Source organism: Platalea leucorodia, assembly GCF_965183815.1.
Source record: "Platalea leucorodia genome assembly, contig: HAP1_HAP1_SCAFFOLD_525, whole genome shotgun sequence".
NCBI classification, from domain to species: Eukaryota; Metazoa; Chordata; class Aves; order Pelecaniformes; family Threskiornithidae; genus Platalea; species Platalea leucorodia.
The window spans coordinates 1-9,631 of NW_028121075.1; the positions used below are offsets into that span (position 1 = coordinate 1).

Genomic DNA, 9,631 nt, shown 5'->3' on the forward strand with positions numbered 1-9,631 from the left:
CAGAGCCTCCCAGTCACCCCCCAATCCCCCCCAGACCCTCCCAGTCCCCCCCAGAGCCTCCCAGTCACCCCCCAGTCCCTCCCAGTGCTCTCCCAGTACCCCCCAGAGCCTCCCAGTCACCCCCCAGTCCCTCCCAGTGCTCTCCCAGTCCCTCCCAGTGCTCTCCCAGTCCCTCCCAGAGCCTCCCAGTCACCCCCAGTCCCTCCCAGTGCTCTCCCAGTCCCCCCCAGAGCCTCCCAGTCACCCCCCAGTCCCTCCCAGTGCTCTCCCAGTCCCCCCCAGAGCCTCCCCGTCCCCCTCCAGTGACTCTCGGTGCCTCCCTGTCCCTCCCAGTGCTCTCCCAGTCCCTCCCAGTGCTCTCCCAGTCCCCCCCAGTCCCTCCCAGTCCCCCTCCAGTGACTCTCGGTGCCCCCCAGTCCCTCCCAGTGCCCCCCAGTCCCTCCCAGTCCCCCCCAGTCCCTCCCAGTGCTCTCCCAGTCCCCCCCAGTCCCTCCCAGTGCTCTCCCAGTCCCCCCCAGAGCCTCCCAGTCCCTCCCAGTGCTCTCCCAGTCACTCTCCAGTGACTCTCGGTGCCCCCCCAGTCCCTCCCAGTGCCCCCCAGTCCCTCCCAGTGCTCTCCCAGTCCCCCTCCAGTGACTCTCGGTGCCCCCCAGTCCCTCCCAGTGCTCTCCCAGTCCCCCCCAGAGCCTCCCAGTCCCCCTCCAGTCCCTCCCAGTGCTCTCCCAGTCCCCCCCCAGAGCCTCCCAGTCCCCCTCCAGTCCCTCCCAGTGCTCTCCCAGTCCCTCCCAGTGCTCTCCCAGTCCCTCCCAGAGCCTCCCAGAGCCTCCCAGTCCCCCTCCAGTCCCTCCCAGTGCTCTCCCAGTCACTCTCCAGTGACTCTCAGTGCCCCCCAGTCCCTCCCAGTGCTCTCCCAGTCCCCCTCCAGTGACTCTTGGTGCCTCCCAGTCCCTCCCAGTGTTCTCCCAGTCCCTCCCAGTGCCTCCCAGTCCCTCCCAGAGCCTCCCAGTCACCCTCCAGTCCCTCCCAGTGCTCTCCCAGTCCCTCCCAGAGCCTCCCAGTCCCCCTCCAGTGATTCTCAGTACCCCCCAGTCCCTCCCAGTGCTCTCCCAGTCCCTCCCAGAGCCTCCCAGTCCCCCTCCAGTGACTCTCGGTGCCCCCCAGTCCCTCCCAGTGACCCCCAGTTCCTTCCAGTTTCCCCCAGAGCCTCCCAGTCCCCCTCCAGTCCCTCCCAGTGCTCTCCCAGTCCCCTCCCAGAGCCTCCCAGTCCCCCTCCAGTGACTCTCGGTGCCTCCCAGTGACCCCCAGTCCCTCCCAGTGCTCTCCCAGTCCCTCCCCGTGCTCTCCCAGTCCCCCCTCCAGTGACTCTCGGTGCCCCCCAGTCCCTCCCAGTGCTCTCCCAGTGACCCCCAGTTCCTTCCAGTCCCCCCCAGAGCCTCCCAGTCACTCTCCAGTGACTCTCAGTGCCCCCCAGTCCCTCCCAGTGCTCTCCCAGTGACCCTCAGTTCCTTCCAGTCCCCCCCAGTGCCTTCCAGTCACCCCCCAGTGACCCCCAGTTCCTCCCAGTGCCTGCCAGTCACCCACCAGTTCCTCCTAGTGCCTCCCAGTCACCTGCCAGTGCCTCCCAGTCAACTTCCAGTGACAGCTAGTTCTTCCCAGTCAATGCCCAGTGCCCCCCAGTCCCTCCCAGTGCCCCCCAGTCCCTCCCAGTGACCCCCAGTTCCTCCCACTGCTTTCCCAGTTCCTCCCAGTGTTCTCCCAGGGCCTCCCAGTCCCCCCCCCCAGAGCCTCCCAGTCACCCTCCAGTGACTCTCAGTGCCCCCCAGTCCCTCCCAGTGCTCTCCCAGTGCCCCCCAGTTCCTCCCAGTCCCCCCCAGTGACCCCCAGTGCCCCACAATGCCTTGCAGCACGGCCGCCTGAAGGTCCGCCCCCCGGACGCCGCCCGCCGCCGGCAGCGGGAGGAGAAGCTCCGCCTCTACCGCTCGGCCATGGCCACCCTGCTGGAGAAGGTGACCTCTGACCCCTGACCCCTGACCTCTGACCCCTCCCCTGGGTGGGACACGCAACCCCTCAGGCACGCCCCTGCGGCTGTCGCTGACCCCTGCCCCCCCCGCGCTGACCCCTGACCCCGCGCTGACCCCTGACCCCTGCCCCTTGACCTCCGCCCCAGCGGGAGCGGGGGGAGCTGGACGCAGAGGTGCTGGCGCTGACGGGCGCCGTCCTGGCGGCCAACCCCGACGTGGGAACCTGCTGGAACCTGCGGCGCTGCGCCCTGCCCCCCGAGCCCGCCGACTGGTCGGACTGGGGGCGCTGGGGGGCACTGGGAGGCTGCTGGGGGGGGATCTGGGGGCACGGGGATGTGCTGGGAGGTGATTTGGGGGCACTGGGGGACACTGGGAGGCTGCTGGGGGGGGATCTGGGGGCACGGGGATGTACTGGGAGGTGATTCGGGGGCACTGGGGGGCACTGGGAGGTGATTTGTGGGCACTGGGGGGCACTGGGAAGCTGCTGGGGGGGATTTGTGGGCACTGGGATGTACTGGGAGGTGATTAGTGGGCACTGGGGGACACTGGGAGGCTGCTGGGGGGTATTTGTGGGCACTGGGATGTACTGGGAAGTGATTAGTGGGTACTGGGGAGTACTGGGAGGCTGCTGGGGGGTATTTGTGGGCACTGGGATGTACTGGGAAGTGATTAGTGGGTACTGGGGAGCACTGGGAGGCTGCTGGGGGGTATTTGTGGGCACTGGGATGTACTGGGAGGTGATTAGTGGGTACTGGGGAGCACTGGGAGGCTTCTGGGGGGGATCTGGGGGCACTGGGATGTACTGGGAGGTGATTAGTGGGTCCTGGGGAGCACTGGCATGCTGCTGGGGGGGATCTGTGGGCACTGGGATGTACTGGGAGGTGATTAGTGGGCACTGGGGGGCACTGGGAGGTGATTAGTGGGTACTGGGGAGCACTGGGAGCTTCTGGGAGCGGAGTTGCAGGCACTGGGAGACACTGGGGCAGGGTTTATGGGCACCGGGAGGTTGCGGGGGGGGGGGCACTGGGCGGAACTGGGCTTTACTGGGCTGTCGCTGGGGTCCCCGCAGGGTGCCGGGGGAGCTGGCCTTCGTCGGGGGGTGCCTGGGGGTGAACCCCAAGTCCTACGGGGCCTGGCACCACCGGGGCTGGGTGCTGCGCCGCGCCCCCCCGCCCCCCCCCGGCCCCCGCCGAGCGCGCCTTCTGCGACCGCCTGCTGGCCACCGACCCCCGCAACTGTGAGCGCGTACTGGGCCGTACTGGGGGGCGCTGGGGGGGGGGGGCGAGGGGGGCTTTCGGGGGGCCTGGGGGAGTTATGGCGCACTGGGGGGGCTTTAAAGCCTGATTCTGCGTCTCAGCGGGTGCTGGTTTATAGTGGTTTGTACTGGTTTGGGATTGGAGAAAGCATAGAGGCGCGAGTTTGTACTGGGATGCGCTGGGAGGAGGACTTGGGGGGTGCTGGGCCACGCTGGGAGGGACGTAGGAGCCTCTGGGCTGACTGGTCTGTGCTGGGAGGGGACTGGGGGCTGCTGGGCTGTACTGGGAGGGAGTTTTGGGGGTGCTGAGCTGTAGTGGCTCAAAGCTGGAGCTAACCCAGGGGTTGCTGGGCTTACCGGTTTGTATTGGGAAGTGGTGGGAGGGGGCCTGGGGGGGTCTTGGGACCTACTGGGAGAGGCTTTTGGGGGTGCAGGGCTCCCTGTTTCAAGGTGGGAGCTGGTGGAAAAAAGTCCGGGGGGTCTTAAGCCACGCTAGGAGCGGGTTTTGGGGTGACAAGGGTTACTGGTTTATACTGGAAGTTACTGGAATGGGGGGAAGGGGCTCTGGGGGGGGCGCCGGCGCCCACTGGTCCTTACTGGCGGCCCCCAGTCCACGCCTGGGAGCACCGCCGGGCGCTGGCGGCCGAGGAGGACCCCGAGGCCGAGCTGGCCTTCACCGGCGCCCTGCTCGGCCGCGACTTCTCCAACTTCTCCGCCTGGCACCACCGGGGCCGGCTGCTGGCGCCCGCCCGGGCGCCCGGCTCCCCCGGCAGCGGGGCGCTGCCACCCCACCGCCTCCAGACGGGTGCGTCCCCGACCCCCCCCGGTCCCAAAAGCACCGGGGTCCCCTCGCTGACCCCCCCTCCTGCTGCTTTCCCCGCAGAGCTGGAGCTGGTGCAGAACGCCGTCTTCACCGACCCCAACGACCAGAGCGCCTGGGTCTACCTGCGCTGCATCCTCTCCCGCGGTACGCCCGGGTCCCCCCCGGACGCCCGGGTCCCCTCCCCGACACCCGGGTCCCCTCCCCGACGCCTGCGTCCCCCCCGGACGCCCGGGTCCCCTCCCCGACGCCCGGGTCCCCTCCCCGATGCCCGGGTCCCCTCCCCGACGCCCGGGTCCCCTCCCCGACGCCTGCGTCCCCCCCGGACGCCTGGGTCCCCTCCCCGACGCCCGGGTCCCCTCCCCGATGCCCGGGTCCCCCCCGGACGCCCGGGTCCCCTCCCCGACACCCGGGTCCCCTCCCCGACGCCTGCGTCCCCCCCGGACGCCCGGGTCCCCCCCCCGGACGCCCGGGTCCCCTCCCCGACGCCTGCGTCCCCCCCGGACGCCCGGGTCCCCTCCCCGACGCCCGGGTCCCCTCCCTGACGCCTGCGTCCCCCCCGGACGCCCGGGTCCCCTCCCCGACGCCCGGGTCCCCTCCCCGACGCCTGCGTCCCCCCCGGACGCCCGGGTCCCCTCCCCGACACCCGGGTCCCCTCCCCGACGCCTGCGTCCCCCCTGGACGCCCGGGTCCCCCCCCCGGACGCCCGGGTCCCCTCCCCGACGCCCGGGTCCCCTCCCTGACGCCTGCGTCCCCCCCGGACGCCCGGGTCCCCTCCCCGACGCCCGGGTCCCCTCCCCGACGCCTGCGTCCCCCCCGGACGCCTGCGTCCCCTCCCCGACACCCGGGTCCCCTCCCCGACGCCTGCGTCCCCCCCGGACGCCCGGGTCCCCTCCCTGACGCCCGGGTCCCCTCCCCGACGCCTGCGTCCCCCCCGGACGCCTGTGTCCCCTCCCCGACGCCCGGGTCCCCTCCCCGATGCCTGCGTCCCCTCCCAGACGCCTGGATCCCCCCCGGACGCCCGGGTCCCCCTCTGAATGCCTGGGTCCCCCTCCACAGCCTCCCCCCCGCCGAGGATCCTCTGCCTCTACGTCAACCGGGAGGACGCGACGCTGGCCGTGACCTTCTCCCGCCCCGTCATGGTGAGCCCGGACTCCCAGGTCCCCTCCTGGACACCCGGGTCCCCTTCCTGACGCCCGGGTCCCCCCTCCCGGATGCCTGGGTCCCCTCCTGGACGCCCGGGTCCCCTCTGGATGCCTGGGTCCCTTCCCGGACACCTGGGTCCCCTCCTGGACACCTGGGTCCCCCCTCCCGGATGCCTGGGTCCCCTCCTGGATGCCCGGGTCCCCTCCTGGACACCTGGGTCCCCTCCTGAACACCCAGGCCCCCCCAGACGCCTGGGTCCCCCCCCGGACGCCCAGGTCCCCTCCCGGACACCCGGGTCCCCTCCTGGACACCCAGGCCCCCCCAGATGCCTGGGTCCCCCCCCGGACGCCCGGGTCCCCCCTGACCCCAGATTCCTGGGTCCCGCAGGTGGGGGCGAAGAGCTCGGCGCTGAAGGCGACGGTGGACGGCTCCGCCCTGGAAGGGGCGTGGCGTTCGGGGGAGGGGCGGCCACGCCCCAGCCACACCTGGGTATCCGCCCGGACGCGGGGGTGGCCCCTGGGGCGGGGGAGGGGGGGATCCGGCCCCCCCCGGGCGCCGGGGTGGCCCCTGGGGCGGGGGAGGGGGCGCCTCCCGGACGCCTGGGTTCCTTGACGGAGGCGGCAGCTCTGCGACCTCCCCCCCGGCCCGGCCCCGCCCCCCGCCCGGCCCCGCCTCCGCTTCCGCGTCACCTGGGAGCCCGACCCCGCCCACCGGGAGGTGACGCTCCCCGCAGGTAAGGCGCCACGCCTCCGTTCCCCCCTCCCCCCCCCGCGTGGGACACGCCCCTTTAAACCCCGCCCTTCTCTAACCCCGCCCTTTCCTCCCAGATGAGAACGAGGCCTGGTGGCAGGAGCCGGTCGTAGCCCGGGAGCTCTTCTGGTAAGCCCCGCCCCCACCGCCTTAAGCCCCACCCCTTTCCCTAAGCCTTGCCCCGCCCCCTTAGGCCCCACCCCTCTCCCCCAGCCACACCCTCCCCGGCGTCTTGCAATGAGGCGCTGCCCCTTTAAGGCCTCCCCGCTGGCCACGCCCCCTTGAGGCAGCAGGCCCTTCCCCTCCAGCCAAGCCCCGCCCGCCCCCTGGGGCCACGCCCCCTTCGGTTAAGCCCCACCCCCTGGGCAACCTTCCCCCCCCCCCGTTGTCTGCTGGGGGGGGGGGGGGACACCGAGCCCCGCCCCCTCTGGTGGGCAGGCCCCGCCCCCTTGCCGCATGCCCCGCCCCCAGGCCGGAGGTGGGCGTGGCCGAGGCGTCGGTGCTGGCGGGGCAGGTGGAGACGTGCCGGCAGCTGCTGGAGCTGGAGCCCCGCAGCCGGGGTGAGACCCCCCCCCCGTCCCCCCGAAACCCCGGCGCCGGGGTCCCCCCCCGGGCTCTGGGGTCCCCCCCCGGGTGCTGGGGTCCCCCCCCGGGCGCCGGGGTCCCCCCCCGGGTGCCGGGGTCCCCCTGACCCCCGGGTGCGGGCAGGCTGCCTGCTGACCCTGGTGCTGCTGCTGTCGGCCCTGGACCCGCTGGCCCACGAGGAGGAGACGCGGCGCTGCCTGCGGGACCTCCAGGTGGGCGGGGCGGGGCGGGGGGGGCGGGGCTCGGGGGGAGGTGGGCGTGGACTGACGCGGCCCCGCCCCCCCCCTCCCCCCCAGGAGGCGGACCCCCTGCGGAGCGGCTTCGTGGCCGACGTGGCCTCGCGGGCGGAGGCGGCGCTGGGGGTGCTGCGGCAGGAGGCGGGGCCTGACGGCGCCGTCTGGCTCCGCCTCCCCGGGAAGGTAGGGGCGGGGCTGAGGGGGGGCGGGGCCTCAAAGCGGGCGGGGCGGAGTGGGCGGGGCTTTGGGGAGGGTTGGAAGGGGCGGGGTTGGGGTGGGGTCGCTGCGGGTGGGGCTAAGCTGAGCCGGGCGGGAGGGGCTTGGGGTGGGGCGTGGTCTTAGGGGCGTGGCCTAGGGCGGCGGCCCCACCCCCCCCCTCGTCTCTCTGGCCCCGCCCGCAGGCGCTGACGTCGCTGCCGCTGCTGGAGCAGATGGCGCTGGTGACCCACCTGCAGCTGGCCGGGAACCGCCTGGGGGGGCTGCCCCCCGCCCTGGGGGGGCTGCGGCGCCTGCAGGTGGGGCACGGAAATGGGGGGGCGTGGGGGGGTGGGGGGGGGGTGACCCCCGGGCGCCAGGGTCACCGCCCCTCCCCCGCAGGTGCTGGACCTGTCCCGCAACGGGGTCACGACCCTGCGGGGGCTCCCGCCCCTCCCCCGCCTGGAGGAGCTGCGCCTGGAGGGCAACCGTATCCGGGGGGGCGGGGCTTGGGGCGTGGGGGGGGCGGGGTTTTCGGGTAGTGGGTGGGGCTTGGGGCCTGGGGGTGGGGCTGTGGGAGGGGGCGGGGTTGAAGGGGGCAGGGGCTGATGGGGTGGGGCACGAAGGGTGGGGCTGGTGGGTGGGGTTCGGCTGGGTGGGTGGGGCTTAACAGGGTGGGGCTGGGGCGGGGCGGGGCTTATTTGGGGGTGGGGGTGGGGTGTATGGGGAGGTGCTTATTGGGGCCAAGGAGGGCGGGGCCTGCAGGGGTGGAGCTTAGGAGAGGGGCGGGGCACGAGGGTGGGAGGGGCTTCGTTGGGTGGGGTCAAGGTGGGCAGGGCTTCTTTGGGCGTGTCCTCCTTGACGCCGCCCCTTCCAGCCATAAGCCACGCCTCCGCCCTGGCGCCATTGGCTGCCTGCCCCCGGCTGGCTCGCCTGCGATTGGCCGAGACGCCCCTGGCCGCCGCACCCGGGGCCGCCGCCCACCTGGCCCAGCTCCTCCCCCGCGTCGACGTCGCCCTCGCCTGATAGGCTGGCGCCTGGAGCTCCGCCCACCCACCCCGCTGCTGACGACGCCCCCTCCGTGGCTTGGCCCCGCCTCTTAAAGGGGCCTCTAATAAAGTGATGTCACGAGGGCGGGGCTGATGAGTGGGGGAGCTGGGGGGGGGGGGGCCAGGCGTCCGGCTCTCCCAGTCCCTCCCAGTTCCTCTTCCCCGCCACCAGTTGCTTCATCGGGGCCAAACCCGAACCGCCGCCCTCTTGCGCCATCGCGGGTGGGTCCCGGCGTCCGGGCACGTCCCGGGCGTCGCCAACCGCGGCCCCGGCGCGGGGGAACCCCCTCTTTCGGGGGAACCGGGGCGGGGCAGCGGCAGGACCCGCTCGGCTGCGTCACCCGGCCCCGCCGCGGCCCTGCCAAATACTGAGCCGGCCCTGCCCTGCGGCCCCCCTCCCCCCCTTGCCAAATAGAGAGCCGCCCCGGCGATGCCCCCCCCCGGCCAAATAGTGAGCTGCGCCTGCCAAATAGGGAGTCCTCCCGGCCCTGGGGCAGCCCCGCCCCTAGGGCCCCCTTGCCAAATAGTGAGCCTGCAGCCCTGCCCCATAGTTCACCTGCCGGTGACCCCAGCTCCCTGCCCCACAGGGACCCCTGCCACATAGTGAGCCATGGCCCCGCCTTGGGACCCCCCCGCCACATAGTGAGCCATGGCCCCGCCTTGGGACCCCCCGCCACATAGTGAGCCATTGCGCCATTCCATGGGACCCCCCCTGCCACATAGTGATCCGGGGTGGGGCAGAGGGCCCTCCCTGCCCAGACACCCCTCCCCCCAAGGTGTTGGGCAATGAGGGGCGTGGTCTCTGTGAGCCCCGCCCCTTCCTCCCAAGGTCACGCCCCTTTCCCCTGATCTGCCAGCACCAGTGAGTGCGGGGCACTGGGAGTGCTGGGAGCCACTGGGAGGTACTGGGGACACCGGGGTGACTGGGAGACAAGATCAGGGGCGCTGGGATGGCTGGAAGGGGTAACTGGGCAAACTGGGAGGACTGGGAGGCTGGGGAGGGGGGAACTGGGTTTACTGGGAGCACTGGGAGGGGGTTACCGGGCAAACTGGGAGCACTGGGAGGGGTTAGTAGGGTTACTGAGAAGACTGGGAGGACCCAGAGGGGGTGACTGAAGGGACTGGGGAGCTACCGGGTGCACTGGGAGGGGATAACTGGAGCTACTGGGAGCACTGGGAGGGGGTTACTGGGCAAACTGGGAGCACTGGGAGGGGTTAACAGAGTTACTGAAAGGTCTGGGAGGATCCAGAGGGGGTTACTGGGGGGGACTGGGTGGTACTGGGAGCACTGGGAGGGGGTGAATGGGAGGACTGGGAGGGGGGTACTGGGCAAACTGGGAGGGCTGGGAGAAGTTAGTTAGCAGACTTACCAGGAGGACACAGAGGGGGTTACTGGGAGCACTGGGAAGGGGCTACTGGGAAGACTCTGAGGGGCTTACTGGGGACACTGGGAGCACTGGGAGGGAGTTTCTGGGAGCACTGGGAGGGGGTTACTGGGAGCACTGAGGTGACCGAGTGGGGGACAAACAGAGGCACTGGGCAGAGTGGGAGCACTGGGAGGGGGTTACTGGGGC

At 72.2% G+C, this 9,631-nt stretch overlaps 1 protein-coding gene across 1 annotated transcript; it reads left to right on the forward strand.

Annotated features, from left to right (window-relative positions):
• Positions 1-1,904: 1,904 nt before the first annotated feature.
• LOC309604259 (geranylgeranyl transferase type-2 subunit alpha-like) lies at positions 1,905-8,084 on the forward strand (the record flags this gene model as incomplete). Its single annotated transcript, XM_082339193.1, is given in 16 exon segments — positions 1,905-2,006; positions 2,168-2,292; positions 3,091-3,211; positions 3,213-3,258; positions 3,887-4,081; positions 4,160-4,243; positions 5,156-5,238; positions 5,630-5,731; positions 5,867-5,975; positions 6,070-6,121; positions 6,464-6,552; positions 6,701-6,789; positions 6,874-6,996; positions 7,215-7,328; positions 7,411-7,498; positions 7,886-8,084. Coding segments are annotated over 16 exon segments (1,671 nt in total), but the record flags the coding sequence as incomplete, so codon positions are not given.
• Between the last annotated feature and the right edge of the window lie 1,547 nt (positions 8,085-9,631).